The sequence below is a fragment of the Clarias gariepinus genome, chromosome 18 (assembly GCF_024256425.1).
Source record: "Clarias gariepinus isolate MV-2021 ecotype Netherlands chromosome 18, CGAR_prim_01v2, whole genome shotgun sequence".
NCBI lineage: Eukaryota > Metazoa > Chordata > Actinopteri > Siluriformes > Clariidae > Clarias > Clarias gariepinus.
Window position 1 is genome coordinate 19,531,801 of NC_071117.1, and position 20,955 is coordinate 19,552,755.

At 41.2% G+C, this 20,955-nt stretch overlaps 1 protein-coding gene across 2 annotated transcripts; it reads left to right on the forward strand.

The window, feature by feature from the left end:
- Positions 1-1,919: 1,919 nt before the first annotated feature.
- LOC128506620 (interferon-induced GTP-binding protein Mx1-like) lies at positions 1,920-20,509 on the forward strand. 2 transcript variants are annotated; one of them, XM_053477154.1, is made up of 13 exons: positions 1,920-2,062; positions 2,163-2,359; positions 2,542-2,679; positions 2,967-3,121; positions 3,208-3,346; positions 4,609-4,807; positions 4,881-4,959; positions 5,233-5,355; positions 5,431-5,563; positions 5,959-6,117; positions 7,218-7,294; positions 7,422-7,622; positions 20,206-20,509. In XM_053477154.1, the coding sequence occupies exons 1-13, from the start codon at positions 2,007-2,009 to the stop codon at positions 20,428-20,430; spliced, it is 1,881 nt and encodes a 626-aa protein (XP_053333129.1). In that variant the 5' UTR covers positions 1,920-2,006; the 3' UTR covers positions 20,431-20,509. The 2 variants fall into 2 exon arrangements, with proteins under 2 accessions (XP_053333129.1, XP_053333130.1); XM_053477155.1 differs by having other exon boundaries at positions 20,266-20,509.
- The last annotated feature ends 446 nt before the right edge of the window (positions 20,510-20,955 follow it).

Genomic DNA, 20,955 nt, shown 5'->3' on the forward strand with positions numbered 1-20,955 from the left:
GAAACACGATGAACTGTAATTACGGCCACTGTGCAAAACCACATAGGGGTATTAGTAGTTAACAGATTATGGCCCAAACTTTGCTAAATGATTATGGTAGAATAATTATAAAGGTTTTAAATAAAACAACATGCATGAGGAATCACAAAGAAGTTTTTCATTTTCTGCAATGGAAAAGTACTCTAACTAGTTACTTTTATCAGAAAGTAACATAGAAATGTGAGGGATTACTTTTTAATGACAATAATTTTGTAATGTAATTACATTGAGGTCAATAAGTATTTAATCACTTTGTGATTTTGCAAGTTTTCTTACTTAGAAATCATGGAGGGGTCTACAATTTTCAGCATAGATGCATTTCCACTGCGAGAGACAGAATCTCAAAGTATTTGATCACTTGAGTCACAAAATTTTAATATTTGATACAGAAGCCTTTGTTAACAATTACAGAGGTCAAACGGTTCCTGTAGTTCTTCACCAGGTTTGCACACACTGCAGGAGGGATTTTGGCCCACTCCTCCATACAGATCTTCTCTAGATCTGTCAGGTTTTGGGGCTGTCACTGAGCAACATGGAGTTTCAGCTCTGTCCAAAGATTTTCTATTGGATTTAGGTCTGGAGGCTGGCTAGGTCACTCCAGAACCTTGACATGCTTCTTACGGAGTCACTCCTTGGTTTTCCTGGCTCTGTGCTTTGGGTCATTGTCATGTTGGAAGACCCAGCCACGACCCATCTTTAATGCTCTGACTGAGGGAAGGAGGCCCCATTCACCCTCTTCTTAATACAGTGCAGTCGTCCTGTCCCCAGTGCGAAAAAAAAAAAACAGACCTCCTCTGGATCATCCAGATGGTTCCTGGCAAACTTCAGACAGGCCTGGACATGGGCTGACTTAAGCAGGGGAACCTTTCCTGCGATGCAAGATTTTAAACCATGACGTCTTAGTGTATTACTGATAGTTGCCTTGGAAACGGAGGTTCCAGCTCTATTCACAGCATTGAGCAGCTCCTCCTGTGTAGTTCTGGGCTGATTCTTTACCATTCTTAGCATCATTGATACCCCATGAAGAGAAATCTTCGGTTGGGCCGGAATCTGAGGGACATTGACAGTCATCATTAGCCTCTTCCATTTTCTGACAATTGCTCCAACAGTTGTTCTTTTTTCACCAAGCTGCTTGGCAATTGCCCCGTAGCCCTTTCCAGCTTTGTGAAGGTCTACAATTTTGTCTCTTTGTCTGTGGGGTGCACAGGTGTGTTTATGACAGCTAATGACCTCAAACAGGTGCTACAAATTTAGAATCATGAGCAAAGTGTAGCTGGACTATTTAAAGGCAAAATAACAGGTCTTTGAGGGTCAGAAATCTGGCTGATAAGCAAGTGATTAAATACTTATTTGACACAGTAATTTACAAATAAATTGTTTAAAAAATCATACAATGTGACTTTCAGATTTTTTTTATAAAATGTCTCTGACAGTGGAAATGCACCTCTGAAAATTGTAGACCCCTCCATGATTTCTAAGTAAGAGAACTTGCAAAATCACAGAGTGATCAAATACTTATTGACCTCACTGTAGTTACTTTAAAAAGTAACATCCCCCAACTCTGGTTGTCAATATCCTTTTATATTATTATATGAAAAGCTAGCAAGGTAGTGGTCTAATTTATAGTTTCTATAACAAGTGTTTTTCTCATTAAAATGCATGATTCGAATAGTTGCTCATGACAAAAAAATGTGATACCTAGTGGGAACTTTTTGCCAACCATTTTATTACATTTCCATCCACATGTGACATTATAGGTGTGGCATAGTGGTGTGTGTGTGTGTGTGTGTGTGTGCGCGTGTGTGTGTGTGTGTACATATATAAAACCAAAAGGTTCGCTATCAGGTGATTTACATTCTTTAAAATTCATTAAATGCTGTACACATCCAGGTAAGTTCATTCATTTCAGGTGTATAATATAGCAGCACTGAGAGAGAGTAGCTACATATGTGGAATGTGTTTCTCAAATGATGGCACAAGAACAAAATAGGAAAAGAGACATCGCTGATGCTGGGGAAACCAGGTTAGTGAGAACATGATGTAGCCAAGTTGATACATGATCAGTGTTCAATCAGTTTGTGTTACTGTAATAGGGAAACGTTATGCCTTTTATTTATTCACAGTAAGTCAATGGAAGGGGTGTTCCATAACTATTTAGAGGAGAAAGTTCGGCCTTATATCGATCTAATCGACTCTTTGAGACAGTTTGGTATTGAAGAAGATTTAGCTTTGCCAACTATAGCTGTAATTGGAGATCAGAGTTGTGGAAAAAGCTCTGTGTTGGAAGCAGTATCTGGTGTGGCATTACCCCGAGGGAGTGGTGGGTGGTTTTCCTGTTTCTTTTATAAAGTAATAAATACTGTATAGTACATATTACATACACACATTACATATATTACTATTTGTAACATGCCAGGAGTTAAAATTTCCTAAGATTTTAAAGCTTTAAAAATGTGTTTTGGGTGGAATTTTTTTTATATAATGTACTTTTTTTTTATTTAGGTATTGTTACGAGGTGTCCACTGGAGCTAAAGCTGAGAAATATTAAATGTGGTGTTCAATGGAAAGCTGTAATATCTTACAAAGAAAAGTTCATTGAGTTTGATGACCCATCACTGGTTGAGAATTATGTTGAAGCAGGTTGGTACATATAATGAAAAAAAAGAAATATTAGATAGACATTTTTTTCTGTGTCCCTTAGGGGGAAACTTTGTTTTGGGGTTTTGCTTTGAAATTTCTCTCCTGTATGAATATGGTTTTGTTTACGTAAAAATTCATTAGCCAAAAGTTTTTCCATAAGACATTAAGTGAACTCATTTTTAAATTGCTAGAACTGTTACTACTACAATGCTTGACTAAGATTACATATAATGTTTTTAAAATAATAAACATATTATTTATAATATATTTAATACATCTTAATACAGCCCAGAATGAGCTGGCTGGAGAAGGTGTTGGAATTTGTGATGAACTCATCACTTTGGAGATCATGGCTCCTGATGTGTGTGACCTCACACTGATCGATCTCCCTGGGATTGCCCGAGTTCCTGTAAAAGGTCAACCTGAGGATGTTGGATATCAGGTTAGTATAAACTGTAAGTGACTGTTTTGTTGAACACATTAAGTTGTTGATTTAATTGTAGTATTTCTGCTTATATTGTTGTCTAGATCAAAAATCTTATACTGAAATATATAGAGAAGGATCAAACGATAAATTTAGTTGTGGTCCCATGCAATGTTGACATAGCAACTACAGAAGCTCTTAAAATGGCACAGGAAGTGGATCCTGAAGGGAAAAGGACTCTGGGTAAAGTATTAATTAGGCTTATTAGCACATGTGTGTCTTAAATTCATCAAACTGATGAATGATGAATATTTGTTTTTCAGGAACAGTAACACTGATTTATTTGTTTAAATGGATACTATCTGTAATCCATCTGTAATCAGATACTTTCTGCTAGTTTCTAAGTGGGTTTTTTTATGACGACCTGATGATCCTTTTAAAGAAATTAGCCATTTGCTCAGCAAACTTAAATTCTTAGTAATTTCTTTAAGTGATTGTGGTCAACATTGTGGTCTTCCACAGAGGTTTGGTTAAGATGTAGTAAAAATTATTATTATGAAATTTGGTGTGCTAATCTGTAAGTACTTAAGTAGGTAAAAAAGTAAGGGGCATATATAAAATATGGGGCCAACTTATTGGCCTGCATCAAGCAAAGAAACTATTAACTTGGTTGGAATTGGGTTACGAACTGTACAATGCATTACTGAAACCTGGGAAAATATTGTTGAACTCTTCAGTTCATGAATAAATTGCGGTTATAAAAGAGAATGAATGTGCATAAAGATTGGACTTTGGAGCAATGAAAAAGGACATGTGAGCTGAAAAAGGGAAATGCATGAAGCAATACATCCATCATGCCCACTGTCAAAGCCTCAGGAGGCAGTGTTATGATCTGGGTTGCTGCACAGTTGATCAGGTCTAGGCTCAGTAACATGGTGTTGCAGTAAAACGAAGTCAGTTGATGACCTGACAGAACTGACCAGATTATCGCAGCAATTAATGTTTACGTCCCTGATGACACAGATATTCCAGGACTCTTTTTTTGGTGAAAGAGTATTTCTGGGAGCATGCAGAATCATTTTTACAAAGAAATTGTGACTTTTTTGGGCAGCCAATTGCATGTACTTGCGGTGCTCTGTGGTTTTCGACTAGCACGGCATGCGGATTAGGGCAATTGGTATTTCAAACTCTGTAGTCTGTGAGTCTGCGTGCTTGTGTCCTATGATGGACTGGCATATCAAAAAGTCACCAAACAGACCATGAGCCCTTGTCACAGCATTAATTCATTATATTTCTTTGCTTTGATGCACTGATTTCCTTTCTTTTTTTTTTGGTCTTTCTAGTTCTGTTTGAGGGCAGAAAGCGATTGGCTCCTTCTTTGTTCTTCTTCTTATTATTATTATTATTATTATTATAATTATTATTATTATTATTATTATTGTTGTTGTGTTGTTGGTGGTGTTGTTGGCATTGTTGAAGTTTAATAACTTCTTTTGATCAAACAGCTATTCTTACAAAGCCAGACCTTATAGACACAGGAACAGAGAAAAACATACTGGATATCGTACGAAATCAGGTGATTCCTCTAAGTAAAGGATACATAATCGTGAAGTGCCGAGGCCAAAAGCAAATTAATGACAGGATCTCTCTGGCTGAGGCCACTCGAGAAGAAAGGGAATTCTTCAGAGATCATAAATTCTTCAGGTATGAATAACTCATTCATTATTTATAACACTTGATTGTAATAACTGGAAAGTACTTTTTTTTGTACTGCCAGTTGCCTGTTGTATGAAGAGAAAGCAACTATTCAGTGCCTTGCCACCAAACTGACCCAAGACCTGGTAGATCACATCAAAGTATGCTTCTACTGTTTTTATGCTTCTTAAGCTCTTATTTATTATTATGTTTAAATGACAGTAAGAACAGTTCTCTGTTATATTGATAAAATCAGAAATGCTAGTCATGAAATTCTCAGAAAACTGTGATTGTGTTATGGATGCTTCAGCAAAGCTAGCTGAAAAATGCACACATAAACATGTAACACTGCATTAAAAACTGAAATATAAAAACATTTCTTGCTACCCTGTGTACTTTTCTTACATCCATTTGTTGCATTTTATTTTAATTAGAAATCAATACCTCTAATCTCAGATGAGGTCAAGAAGCAACTGTGGAGTTTGAGAAAAGAGCTGAGTCATTGTGAAGCCGGCCCACCACTGGACCCGCTGAAGAGAAAAGCCTTTTTTATTAACGTGTGTAGCTTTCTTAATTTTTTTAAATAGTCCTCTATATCTACCTTAAATCATGTTAATTGTTTGTTCTTTTAGGTCATAACAAACTTTTATGATAAGATTAATCGTTTGGCATCTGGGGAAGCAGTTAACAATGAGAACTTGTTTATACTACTTCGGTCTGAGATCAAAGTGTGGAAAGACCATCTTGACAAGACAAAGAAATCATGTGAGTACACAGTCTGAATAATTTTCAAGGAACATTTTAATTCACTTTTTCTAAAAGGCTTCAGTAGTTTTGCCCCACCAGGGTTGAGGGTTAAATCTCACGTATAATCTGTGTGCATAAAGTATGCATATTTCCACCCCATGTTTGGCTCCAAGTACTTTAGATTTCTCCCAAGGTTCAAAGACATGTGGTATATGCTGATCAGCGTACAGTACACCATTGCCCGCAGTCAATGATTGGGTGTCTGATTCTGTTTGTGCCTTGCAATGGGTTGGCACCCTATCTAAGGCCTATCTAAGGGCTACCCTGTCCTATTACCTGAATTCCCTGTTAAATGACAAAATAGTCTTTAAAGTCATTATGCATTTGAGCGTTTTAAAGCCAATTTTTCACAGTTCAGAAAATGGCCCAGGAGGTGGTGGATGAATATGATTTGAAGCACAGAGGACGGGAGCTACCTGGTTTCAGTGACTACAAGGTGTTCGAGATGATGGTGCAGAAACTTGTGATTCAACTATCAGGACCAGCCACTGACACACTCAGAGCCATCAGTGGTATGACTGAGCTCTTAATTTCATTGATTATTAAAATCTGACTGATGTGTGACGTCAATATCTACACCAAAAGAAATCCAGTAGCAAATTATCTATACAATTTATATTTTAAAGTTTTCAGTTGTCAACATTAACCAGATAATTTACTGCACAATACTGTAAAGCACCCAAGGTGGCAAAATAAAAAAATATGGATTAATGAAATTGTATATATATGTCCATATACAGGCATTTACTAAACATTACTGAAATTTTCAAGTCAGGGTAGTAAAAAACACTTTGTAATAAACAAGTTAGAAATACAATGTCAGAAAATACCAACAGTCAGTAATAAATTTAAAACCCTGTGGCTAGGCGAAGGAAAGGCATGGTTGCCCACAAGGTTTATTAAAAAAAACACAGTTCTGAACATACAGGCTTGGTATGCGAACCTTAATGCTTTACACAGATGTTCCCATCATGTGTATTGTCTTAAAAGCAAATTGTTGAAACAACAAAAGAGTTTGTCTTTTTCTGTTGAAGTGAATTTAAAAAAAGACACCATATAATATTTCATATTATCAGGAGACCTCAAAGCCCTCTATCCTGGAGCCATGCCATAAAAACTACTAGATTCCTTCTAGATAGATAGATAGATAGATAGATAGATAGATAGATAGATAGATAGATAGATAGATAGATAGAAATACTAGCATAAGTACCTACTGTATTGTTAATGGGTTAAGTGTTTGTAGAAAGAGTTAAAAGGTTAAAGCTAAAAATTATTTGACAAGCTTTCACATACTAGTTCATAACTTGAATGAACTACTGACAAATGAACAGACAAAACCTTTCTTATATATGTATATAATGTATATTTCATTTATTATTATTATTATTATTATTATTATTATTAACCTTTTCTTAATAAATACAGTTTTGTATAAGGTATTTAGTTATTACATTCATCACTTGTTGTCTGGTGTTAGAAAATTTGAATTCTTAAATAGAAAATTAATTCAAAAGCTTCAAACCAATCAGCATTCAGACTTCGGCAGTGGTATGTTAAAATGCAATGACTATTCTAGTAATTCTGTGATTATTGTATCAAATTGTTTCAGATACCATTCACAAACAGTTTTCTCTTGTGTCTAAAACCTGCTTCCTGAAGTACCCTTTTATCCAGAGTGTTGCAATGGTAATTGTTATTTATAAATTTAAATTTTGCAGCATGTTATAATACGAAAGTGTAAACTATTTCTAAAATAGCCAAATTCAACCATTTAAAATAATTCTGTTTTCACATATTGAAATCAACATCCCAGAACAAAATAGACAACACTTTGTCAAACCAGAGAGAAAAGGTGGAGCGGAGGATCATGGAACAGTTTAAGATGGAGCAACTGGTTTACACTCAAGATGACATCTACTTCAAGACCCTAAATGAGACTCGCTCTAAAGGAAAGCAAAAAACTTCAGAAGACCAGCAAGCTAAATATCCTGAAATGCTGCATGCATATTATGAGGTATATTTAAGAATCTGAGTGGTTAACTAATTCTTATTAATTAATTAATTAATTAATTAATTAATTACAGTTTTAGTCATAATTATTATTAAAGTATGAAACAAAAAGAGTCCCTACTGAATTAATTTTTTTAATCCAGCGTTTATCTTTATGACCAAAGAAGAGGAAGCAGACTATTCTCCTTAATAAGTAGTAGTAGTTATTCTGTACACCTTTCACTTTTTGTGTCATCTCACTTTTCAGTAGAGCAAAAAATGCACACACACACATACAGGTGCGCACACATACATAAACTCGCAAACCGAGGTTCCACTATATATATATATATATATATATATATATATATATATATATATATATATATATATATATATATATAGGATCCTAAGAATCCTTGCTACACAACCCCTTCATAAACAGGCTGTCTTCGATGCTTTCTTTCATGAACTCACCATCCCTATAAAGGAGGAGCATGCAAGTTACCATCCGGGCTCCAAGACCTCATCAACCTGACAGCCCGCTTCAAGGCTCGTAAGCGCCACAGGCAGCGTGTGGTTTAACAGGACATTAGGCCGCAGCCACCCACAGCTGGACCCATGCAGGTGGATTGAACACGCATCCCATCAGAAGAACATCAATGAAGACAAGGCTAGGGGGCATGCTTTAGAGGGGCTTAGATCTAAACATGTTCCCTGACCACCATTCCTGTTACCCTGATATATAAAAACCAACCACATGCAACACAAACACTTGTGGATTCTGGAACTGACCAAAACCTGATCTGCTCCTTTTTGGCGAATCTTCTCAAAATTATCTCCATGCTATTGAATCATCCATTCAGGGTCCAGGCAGCACCCTCAACCCTATTTCCCATCACACCGGCCCACTCCGTTCTCCGGGAACCACAAAGAAGCTATCTTCTTCGTCATCATTAAGAGCTCTCACACATCAATCCCCTTCAGTCTCCCTTGGTTAAAACTACACAAATCTTATTGACTGGATCAAGAAAAGAGTCTTGGATTGGAGCACTTCCTGCGTGTCCTCATCTCTCTGATCCGTGCCCACAAAGAAAACCCCTTTGGCTCTGCACAAGGAGTTCCCCAACCTGTTTAACATACCATAAGTACCACAATCTACTGTAGCAAGTCATGTGCCATCTCTCTACCACCTCATCGCCCCATGATTGTGTCATTGACATTGTCCCAGGAACTACCCCACCTAAGGGGCAGCTTTATTCTCTCTCTTTTTCAGAATGAAAGAGAGGCCATGGATATCTCACAAAGTCACTTGCAGCTGAAATCATCTGCCCGTCCTCTTCTCCGGCGAGCTTAGGGTTTTTTTGTGGAAAATAAGGACAAACTTATTCTGCCCTGTGGTGATTATGGGGGACTAAACAATATCACTGTCAGTAACCGCTATCCACTTTCCATCGTGACTTTCGCCTTAAAACCCCTTAAAAAAAAATTGGTAAATAAATTTAATTCAATTTTATTTTATTTGTATAGCGCTTTTAAAAATTGACATTGTCACAAAGCAGCTTTTCACAATCAAAATAATTATTTAAGGTTGTAGGAAACGTGAATGTGTATGAATCAAAATTATAAGACTGTCCCTGATGAGCAAGCCGAGGATGACGGCGACAGTGGTAAGGAAAAACTCCCTGAGATGGTAATAGGAAGAAACCTTCAGAGGAACCAGACTCAACAGGGAACACATCCTCATCTGGGTGAAATCACCCAGATGAGGATGTGATAGTAGGGATTGATCTGCATAAAACTATGTGAGACTGGAAGTTCAGTATAACAGGAGTCCAGTTTGTTCCTGGAGGCTCAGGAAGACTGTAGTAAATTCCAGTCTCGAACTAATGCGTCACCACACGCATTCCAGGCAGACCACATGGGGCATCCATGCGACGAGATCTCCAACCAGAAGCAGGACTCCAGGACAAGTTAGACAGGGCCAGAGGGCAGAGGAGGTCTGGATCACTGGCAGCTCAAGAGCAACATGTATAGCTCGTCAGAGAGATAGATAGAGGTAAAAGGAGAGAGAGAAAGCAAAAGAGAGAGCAAAAGAGATGGAGAGATAACAGTTATGTATGGTCACAGTCAAACAATGTATAAGGTGAATGTATATTTAGTGCAAGCAGGGACTCCAGCAGGACTAACTATGACAATAAATAAAAGGGAAAGCCAGAAGGAAACACGAACATGAGGGCTCCCTAAGATGTAAAGCAACCAATCACCTCAACGTCAACAAGCCTGAGTGATCAATGAGAGTGGGGAAGACAGCATCTAAACATACCAGTTCACCGTAATATTCTACGTCCATGAGTCCCCCAGATCTGCTCCTTTACCTAAGTGAAATCAATTTACAAAAATGCTTGGCTAAATAAATAGGTTTTTAGCCTAGACTTAAACACTGAGACTGTGTCTGAGTCCCGAACACTATTTGGAAAGCTATTCCATAACTTTGGGGCTTTGTAACAAAAAAAAATCTGCCCCCTGCTGTAGTTTTAATAATACATGGTACTGACAAGCAGCCTGCATCCTCTGATCGAAGTAGGCGTGGCAGATTGTAAGACACTAGGGGTTCACTTAGATACTGCGGCGCAAAACCATTTAATGCTTTATACGTCATTTATACTGCTATTTAAAATAGCGGTATTTTAAAATCGATGCGAAATTTCACAGGAAGCCAATGCAATGTGGATAAGATAGGGGTGATGTGGTTGTACAGTATCTTCGGGTTTGAGTGAGGACTCTCGCTGCTGCGTTCTGGACTAACTGAAGCTTGTTTATGCACCTTCTGTAGTTGAACAACCAGACAGTAAGGCATTACAATAGTCTAACCTAGAGGTGATAAAAGCATGTACTAGTTTTTCTGCATCATTTGTTTCTTATCTTGGCAATACAGTATCTATGAGGTGAAAGAATGCTATCCTGGTAATATTATCTACATGTGCTTCAAATGAAGGCTGGAATCTATAATCACACCGAGGTCTTTTACTGTTGCACTTGATGGAACAGAAAGGCCGTTTAAAATCACAGTGTGATCAGAAAGCTTACTTCTAGCTGCTTGTGGTCCTATGACTAGAACTTCTGTCTTATCAGGATTAAGGAGAAGGAAATTAATTATAATCCAATCTTTTACAGTATGTCCTGTACACACTGCTCAACTTTAGTAAACTGTTTTTTCTCATCTGGTTTTGCTAAAACGTATAATTGTGTGTCATCAGCATAACAATGAAAACGAATACCATGTTTACGAATTATATTGCCCAGAGGAAGCATGTAAAGGGAAAAAAGCAGTGGGCCTAAAACTGAACCCTGTGGAACACCAAACTCCACTTGAGAACATGAGAAATGGTCACCATCCAAATCTACAAACTGATAACGATCAGTCAAATAGGATCTGAGCCACAAGAGGGCGGTTCCCTTAATTCCTAATACATTTTCTAATCTGTGAAGGAGAATACTATGATCAATAGTGTCAAAAGCTGCACTGAGGTCGAGTAACACAAGTATAGTGACGCAACCCTGATCAGAGGCCAATAGGAAGTCATTTACTACTTTAACAAATGCTACCTCTGTGCTGTGATGAGGATGAGGCCTAAATCCTGATTAATACAGTTTGTTTATGCTATTTCTATGTACTGTAGATATGAACATAGCTGCTGTGATACTACCTTTTCCAGAGTTTTAGAAATAAAGGGGAGGTTTGATATCGGCCTGTAATTGGAAAGCTGACAGAGGTCGAGGTCAGGTTCCTTAATAAGTGGTTTAATAACTGCTAATTTAAGGGATTTAGGAACATACCCACTGCTGAGTAAACAGTTAATTACTTTCAACAGGGGTTCTGTTATTGCTGGAACTATCTTCTTGAGAAAATGTGTCGGTATAGGATCTAATTCACAGGTTGACGATTTTAAAGAGGAGATGAGTGAAATTAGTTCTCTCACTTCAAGGGGAGTAAAGTATTCTAGGTTCTGATGTGATGTGATTAGTTTATCATTGCAATTAACCTGCATTTTACCTTTAAAAAGAATCGCGACAGAGTAGTGTTTCCATTAGTGTGTGTGTGTGTGTGTGTGTGTGTGTGTGTGCGTGCATGTGTGCGTGTGTGTATGTGTTTAAAGGTGAGAGGAGGAGCAAAGGGGCACACTCTTTAATGACGCACGCACACACTAACAGAATCAGTACAGTCTGACAGAGAGAGAGAGAGAGAGAAAGAGAGAGAAAGAAAATGAAATGGATCTTTAACCTCCCTAATGAGATTTGCTTTTGCTTTATGCACGCACACACATGTTATAATAAACATTACACACACTGTACACACACGCAAACAAACACAAAAAAATTGCTTGTCTTGCAGCACGCTTGGAAACTGGGGTACTCACAAAGTGAGCTGGGCATGGGAGACTGCCCTCTTACCCTTTACATTAAGCTTTACCATCCTGTTGGCCTCTGGCAGGAGCTTAGCTGGGGAGGCTACCTTATTGGCCTCTGGGATGTAGCACCTCATGATCCCCCAACTCATGTTAGCAAAGAGGTTAGCAAATATGAAGTGGGACAATGAGAGAACTGAAGGTGGTAGACATGAGTACAGGGAGATGCAGCATAAGGTGAAAATGGCGAAGGCCAAACTTGTGTGCTAGATTAAATAGTAAGGAGGGAGAGATGGATCTGTACATGTTGATGAGGCAGAGAGATAGAGATGGGAAGGATGTGCAGCAGGTTAGAGTGATTAAAGATAGAGATGGAAATCTACTGACAAATGCCAGGAGGGTGGTGGGAAGATGGAAGGAGTACTTAAAAGAGTTGATGAATGGGGAAAATAAAAGAGAACAAAGAGTAGAAGAAGTCACTGTTGTGGAGCAGGAAGTACCAAATATTAGTAAAAGTGAGGTAAGAAGGGTGTTGAAAAGGCTGAAGAGTGGAAAGGCTGTTGGTCCTGATGACATACCTGTGGAGGTATGGAAGTGTAAGGAGAGGTGGTAGTAGAGTTTCTGACTAGTTTGTTTAACAAGATCATGCATCAGATGCAGTATTTGCTTTGAGGATGCTAGTGGATAAGTACAGAGAAGGTAATATAAAGTTCCATTGTGTATTTGTAGATTAAGAGAAAGCGTAGGATAGGGTGCCGAGAGAGGAGCTGTGGTGTTGTATAAGGAAGTCTAGAGTGGCAGGGAATTATGTTAAAGTGGTGCAGGACATATGAGAGCTGTATGACAGTGGTGAGATGTGCTGTAGGTGTGACAGAAGAGTTCATGGTGGAGGTTGGTCTGCATCAAGGATCGGCTCTAAGCTCATTTTTGTTTGCTTTGGTGATGGACAGAATAACAGATGAGGTTAGACAGGAGTCTTAATGGACTATGATGTTTGCAGATGACATTGTGCTTCGTGGCGAGAGCAGGAAACAAGTGGAGGAAAATTTGGAGAGGTAGAGGTATGCTCTGGAAAAACAGCGGAATGTAAGATGAAATACATGTGTGTGAATGAGAGGGACCCAAGTGGAATTGTGAGGCTGCAGGGAGCAGAGGTAAAGAAGGTGCAGGACTTTAAAGGTCCTACACATCATATTTTTCATTAAATGTTAATATGATCTTTAGGGTCCTAATGAAAAGTTTGTATTATACGTTAATTAAAAATTCAAAAGGATTGTGTCAAAAAAACACTACTTTTACCTGGTAAAAACTAGCTCTGTTCTCAGCAACCTGTTTCAGTACATGCTAATTTAAATGCTCATGACCTCTGCCATAACCATGTTCTGTGAGAGTATAAGTTAACTTACACTCCGCATTCATCGTGATTATTAGAAAAGGCGATCTGCAAAGAGTCATAGTAAAATAAATCACACTCACCGAGCCTGTTGAAGATGAAGCAGAAACACGAAGAGTTAGTACAGATCCATTTTTAGGAGCTGCTTCCTAGCAAAACCTGCTTTATATTGACCCGCGTTTATAAAGCAGTCTGGTGAAAAATGATTATCGCAAACATGAACGCATTTAGGTAAATCAGCGGGGACGTTAGCTTTAAAAACTAAATTCAGCCACTGCCTCCTCAGTGGCTCAGATACCTAACCCTAGGTAGGTACCCTAGGTCACTAACCCTAGGTAGTGAATGACGACTGCTGTGTTCGCTATTACACCCAACAACTGTACACAACACTCGCTTAGGCAACATTTTGCTCCAGCGGCGAAAAACAATGGCCGACAGCTTCTTCTCACTCGGGGCGGGTCTCTGCTAAAACACCAGTGTCAGTGAAGAGGTGGGTACAGGCAGGTTGGAATGGGTGGAGAAAAGTGTCAGGTGTTTTGTGCAATAAAAGAGTATCAGCAAGAATGAAAGGAAAGGTGTAAAGGACAGCAGTGAGACCAGCGATTCTCTACGGCTTAGAGACATTGCACTGAAGAAAAGGCAGAAGGCAGAGCTAGAGTTAGCAGAGCTGTAGATGTTGAGGTTCTCTTTGGGAGTGACAAGGATAGATAGGATCAAGAATAAGTTAATCAGAGGGACAACCAATGTTAGATGTTTTGGAGATAAAGGAGAGGCCAGATTGAGGTGGTTTGGGCATGTTTAGAGGAGAGATTGTGAATTTATCGGTAGAAGGATGCTAAGGTTGGAACTGCCAGGCAGGAGGTCCAGAGGAAGACCAAAAAGGACCGAATCCGGACGGTACTGGGGTGGAGGATAGCCGACAGTAGTCCCTGATAAGCTCGGGGTCGAGGATGAACCGGGCCAGAATCCAAGATTGCTTTTGGGACCGTAGCCTTCACAGTCCACCAGGTACTGGGTGCCTTGGCCCCTAGGTCGTGAATTGACGTACGGTGTAAGCAGGGCCACCATCAATGATTCGGGGAGGAGGAGCACCGCAGGCAGCTGGAGCCGGTAGGTAACAGGGTTGATGCGGAGTGTGATGCGGTAAGGAACAATGAACCTGGGTGATAACTTTCTTGACTCCGTGTGCAGATGCAGATTTTTTGTGGACAGCCATACTTTGTCACCTGCGTTATACATTCGTCCCGGTGGGTGTCGATGGCGATGTTGGGTAGTGTAGAAGTTGTTAGCCCGTCAGATGGCTTGATTGGCTTGTATCCACAGCTGCCGTCACTTGCGAACCAACTGTTGGGCCGACTGTACATCAACCTCCGGTTCTTGCCTCCGAGTGGCGCAGTGGTAGAGTGCTCGCCCTATCATCCGGGGATCGCTGGTTCGAACCCCGGGTGATGCTGTTTTCCTCTCACAGCCAGAGGCACAGAAAGATCTGATTGGCCGAGCTCTCTCAGGGGGGAGGGATGAGAGGTACTTGCGCTCCCACATTAATCACGGCTCTACAGCCAATCAGGGGCATCTGTGAGCTCGCGCACGCAGAAGGATCGGCTAGCGCTTTCCTCCGAGTGTGTTACTCCGCCCCTAACGGTGTGTGAGTAAGCAGTTCGAAAAGATGCGGTCGGCTGACGTCACGCAATTTGGAGGAAACATGGGATAGTCTTCGCCCTCCCGACTGAGTGGTAGTAGTAGCCTTAATGTGGGAGCCCCCTAGTGACGGGGAGGAATTGTCTATGACTAAATTAGGGAGAAAATTGGAAAAACCCCAAAAAATATTAATAAAAAAAAAAAAAACTCCGGTTCTTGATGCTCGAACATCGAAGGCTGGAAACAGAGAATCAGCTCGGCTGTGTCTTTAGCTGACGGGAGTCCGGAGAGAGCCACCAGATGCACAGCTTTGGAGAACAGATCCACGTCGTCTTTCCCTCTAAAGCTGGCTGGCGAGAGTTGTCTGGAGAGGGCATCGGCCTTGGTGTTTTTGGACCCCAGGCGGTAAAACAGATGGAAATTATAAAGTTAAAAAAACAGACCCCACTGCGCCTGCCTCGGGTTGAGCTATTTAATGATGGTGATCAGATTCTGGTGGTCGGTCCAGACAATGAAAGGCTCGCTGGCACCCTGGAGCCAGTGTCACCATTCCTCCAATGCCCACTTTATGGACAACAGCTCGCGGTCCCCTACCCAGTATCGCTGGGTGGGATCAAATTTTTTGGAGAAGAAGCCACAGGGGTGTAGCTTCTGATCTGGACCCCCCTGGGAGGCTCCACCGCCCATATCCGAAGTGTCCACCTCCACAAAGAATTGTTTGTTGACGTCTGGATGGAGGACGATTGGAGCGGTGGTGAAACGATGACATAGTTCGTGGAAGGCGGAGATGGCAGTGGAGTTGAGGTTGAAGTGAAGAGATGATGGGCGTGTCAGGGCAGTAAGGGGTGCTGCAACTGTACTGTAGTCCCGGATGAAGCGACGGTAGAAATTTGCAAACCCGAGGAACCGTTGAAGCTGCTTAAGGGTCTTGGGTAGGGGCCAATGACGCACAGCTTCTAGTTTCTGCGGGTCCATGGCCACACCCTGGGGCGAGATGACAAAGCCAAGAAACGTGGTGGAGCGCTCGTAAAAAGCGCACTTCTCTAACTTACAATACAGTTGATGGGCGAGCAATCTCTTAAGGACCGCCCTGACATGTTGGGTATGTTCTTCAACTGTTCATGAGTAGATTAGTATGTCGTCCAGGTAGGCAAATGCCCACCGCCCCAACATGTCCCGAAAGACATTATTTATGAAACTTTGAAATGCGGCGGGGGCATTGCAGAGTCCGAATGAAATGACAAGACTTTCATAATGTCGGCAATCCGAAGGTCCAACTTTGTGAAAATGGTGGCACAAGAGAGGGCGTCCAGGGTAGAGTTGGTAAGAGGCAGTGGGTGTCGGTTCTTTATGGTTATGTTGTTTAGCCCCCGATAGTCGACACATGGGCGAAGTTCACCCCCCTTTTTCTTTACAAAGAAGAACCCCGTGCGGCCGTGTCTCAGTGGGTGCGAGGGAGTAGAGATGGCCGCGGGGGGGAACCAAGCCTGGCTGAAGGTCGATAGCCAGGTGGTAGGGACGATGAGGTGGGAGATGGGTGGCGCGTTTCTTGCAGAACACCTCAGCCAGGTCTCGGTGGGCAGGAGGGATGGCGTTGGTGTCAACGTCCGGGGCCTCGGACTCCCTAGAGCACGTCCCAGCCGATGCCGGTAGTCAAAGTACGTTGCAGGCCGCCCCCACTGCAGTATCCGGTTTTGGGTCCAGGATATTAGACGGTCATGTTGTAAAAGCCAGGGATGTCCAAGGATGATGGGTGGTGACGAAATGGAGGTCAGATGAAATTGAATCTGTTTTCGATGTTGCTGGATGATAAGGGTGATGGGTTGTGTCTGGGTGGTGATGGGGCTAGATGATAGGGGCAGACCATCTACAGAGGTGATAACGGGTTGGAATAACGCCTCAGTTTTTACCCCCAGTTTTTTGGCATAAGAAAAGTCAATAAAATTTCGATGAACGTAGTACTTCTGACCCGTTTGTGGCCAAACTGGAGGTGTACCTGGACCATGAGATGAGGGGTGGTGTTGATGACCATAGTGGAGAGTTGGAGAGGGCCTGGTGAGTTTTTCTCCCTCCTCACCGGGCCTGGGCATTTTCCGGACAGAGAGGGCAGATTGCTTGGTGGTACGCCATTGATCCACAATAGGTGCACAGCCCCTCTCGAAAGCAGCGTTCATGCTCGGCCACGGTTAGGGAGGCGCGTCCTAATTGCATGGGCTTCCTGGCTCTAGTGTTAACCACGGCAGGAGGTGGAGAACCGACATGTCCATGGGTGGTGGAAGTGCCGGGGGTCGATGATTGTGGAGTCGTGAGGGAAAAGGTGGGTGCTGGCGGCAGGGTTCTCGGGTCTGGCTTCAGGCGAGAGAGAAGACGCTGGTTGATCCGGAGGGCGAGCTAAATCAATCCATCCAACGTGGCGGAAAGTCTAACTCATCTTTGATCCTAGAAGCCAGTCCCTCGTAGTAGGCAGTCCAAAGCACGGCATCTCTCCAGGTGGTCTGCACGGCGAGAGTGTGGAAATCAGCCATATAGCGACTCACGGACGATCCTCCCTGCCGCAGGTGGTACAGCTTGGTATCGGTCTCCACCTCGCCCGCAGGATGTTCAAAAGGTAATTTCAGCTGATGTGTAAACTCGTTATATGAATGGGCGGTGTCTGAATCGGAGCTAAGGACTGCCGTGGCCCACTCTGCTGCCTGCCCTGACAGCAACGAAAGAAGGAGTGCAATGCGCAACAGATCGATGGAGTATTTGGTGGAATTAAACTCGAACACCAGATCTAATGCAGTTAGAAAAACATCAGTTAGCCATCCTATTTATCCAGAAGAGAGAGAAAAACATCAGAAGTTGGAGGGGGAGAGAGGGGGGGCTAGAGCTGCAACCGGCGCGACGGGAGGCCGGCTAGCTGCATCAGCGACATCCTCGCGTAGGGCCGCGTTTTCCTGCCGAAGCTCCGCCACCTTACGGCGCAAGGCAGCAACGTCTCGGACGATCCCGTGAAGAGTGATGAACTCTGTGGTTAGCTTGTCGATTAACTCAGCGTGCCGGTTTACCCCATCGCAGAGGTGCGAGTGATCTGCTGGGTTTACCGCTTGAGTCTCAGTCATTCTGTCATGAACCAACCCGGGATGATCAGAAGACTTAGCGATTAGCGGTTAGCCCTTTGTAGCGTGGATGGTAAACCCAAACGCGGAAGCAAGCGAGTAGGCAGGATAATCATGCGAATTAGTCTATGTACTCCCACAGAAGGGGAGCAAGGGAAAAACACAAATTTAACCCGCATCCTATAAACACACACTCGAATCAGAAAGTAAACCTAAGAAAGTGAGTACTCACGAAATGGTGGACTAACAGTCTGAACCGACATTGGCGAACTCAATGACTGAGGGATGTGAAGCGCCATCTGGTCTCCTTTTATGCTTCCTGTTTTGTGACCGTACTACTTCCAGGTCCTAGTGCCAGTCGCGAAGCGGGTGTGTGTGACAGAATATAGTAAAATTTACCTCTTCAGTAAGCTTCAGTAAGATAAATGTTATGTCGTTGATTGATAAAATGGAAAAGGATATTTTTTTTTTACTTTGTTTTATTTATTTATGTTTCACTGTTTATGACATAGTGGCACTAAACAGCTGAACGACTTCACTTTTCCGTTTACCTCTGAGAAAAAAAAAGCTGTATTTTGTTTGTTTATATTTAGAATTAATGAATTTTCTTAAAACATTATAAAATTAAATAGAGCTAAATCCCCTAAATCTCCTTATAAAATATGCGATTATCAACGCCGGAATGAATGGCGAATTGTCAATATTTCACGGAAGCATATATATATATATATATATATATATATATATAAAAGTTGCTGAAATGAAACCTTAGATAGTTATATATAGACACTGAATGGCGCATAGATAGTATGCGTGATTCCTTGCGCCATCTGCTGAGAGAAATGAGAATCGCAGGTTGGAAAAGGCAGGAAACGGCATGACCGCCACACAGCTGTCAGCAATTTCACGTAAATAAGAGCTAAATAGCTTTATACTGGTTTCTACTGGTGCGATTTTGGAAATGTAAGCATGCAGGGTGATTAAGCTCACAGATCTAGGAAAAGTCATGAAAGGCGGGTCCTGGAATTTGTTTTTTTTTTCCCCATTGCGGTCAAATGACCGGTGCTCGACGCTTCTAGTGTTAATGATGTTTCTTGTAAATTTTTCCAATAAAACAGTCTTAATTACGTGTTAATATGTGTGTGTGTTTGTATGTGTGTGTAAAAAACTTAAATAAAAAAGGGCAGAAGGTTTACTGTGTAAGACAAGAAGAGGAAAAGAGAGGTCTAATTCCTCCTCTCCTCTTACTTTAGCTTCACACATTTGTGTACCTCTCTTTTCCTCACACATAAGACACACACAAAACACACACAGCACCTGTGCGCTTAAATTGAAACACTTATCTGTCTGGATAAATCTGGATTTATTTTAACTTTTTTTAAGGTAAAGTGCAGGTTAATTTGTTTTATTTTTACTTTATATTTTGTATTATTTTTTTTACATATTTATTTTTTGGGCTATGGAATGAATAATTTAAGTTTCCTTTACTTCTTACACTCGCTTTGGTTTATGGTTGTTTTTAAATAAGAGCCCGTTTCCGGAACAAATTGGGCTCGTAATCCAAGGTTTCACTGTATTCAAAAGAAGTAAGAGTGATTCTTGATTTTTGCTGTATCTGTGTGCATGTACTACACCCATTGATATAGTTCTGCCAAAGCTTACCAACGCCCTGGGGACCAAAACGAGCCCAAGTCATAGAAAAAAAAGTCAATACTAGGCACAATAGACGTGCCCGAGGCTTAGTAGGCAAAGACCCGAACATTTCTGACCTGGTCTCTAAACTTTCCAGATCCCAATCCACTTGACCCATGGGATGTGCCAGCCAAACAAGTAAAACCCACAAACGAACCACCCTATAACCCACAGCACTTAAAGTATCCACTGCGAACATCTTGGTGCGTCACTCTTTCAGAGTTTTTTTTTTTAATTATCCCCTGAGTGGCCAGAGCTGCCCAAGCAGTACAAGGAAACTTACATAATACTGGGCATAATGTTTTGTGTTTTAATGTTATGGCTTATTGGTGATTGGTGTTTCATATATATATACATATTTTCCTCTGCTGACAGATTGTGGTGCAGCGTTTGGCTGACCAGGTGCCTATGCTAATTCAATACTTCATGCTTAAGGAATCTGCCCAGATGCTATGCAGTGAGATGCTGGTTTTAATGGATGGGGCCAATGTTGATGATGCCTTGCGTGAAGAGTCGGATGTCAGTAGAAACCGCACCAATCTCCAGAATCGCATGGACCGTCTTACCCTTGCTCAAGAGAAACTCAGCAACTTTGTTTAAACTAATACTATTTTTTAGATTGTCCCCTACTCCCCTTGTCCCTTAGTCTAGATTAGATGCAAATGCTGTTCTCTGGCCTGATTTTAAGTAGAATTTCAGAACATGACCCTGGCTGTCTGAAAATATTAATTGTATCTCTTATGTTAATATAAAAAGTGTTAAGATTTTTAAATCTATATTTAGATTTTTGTTTAATCTCAACAGTTTTGATAAAAATAACTGTGACATCTCTGTCTTTGCTCAGTTAGAAGTTTCATAAACACCATTCAGCCATGATACTAACCGCCAGGTGCATGAACAGTGATTATCAATTATATACCAGTAAATTGGTGACAGGATCAAGAACACCCAAGGCTCATTTATGCCAGTGGGAAGCAAAGGCCAGCCTGTTTTGTCCGATTACCCAGAAGGGCCAATGTAGCACAAATTGCTGAAAAAAGTCAATGCTGGCCATGATAAAAAGGTATTAGAGCACCCAGTGCATCACAGCCTGTTGTTAATCAGGCAAATAATTCAAGGCTTGTT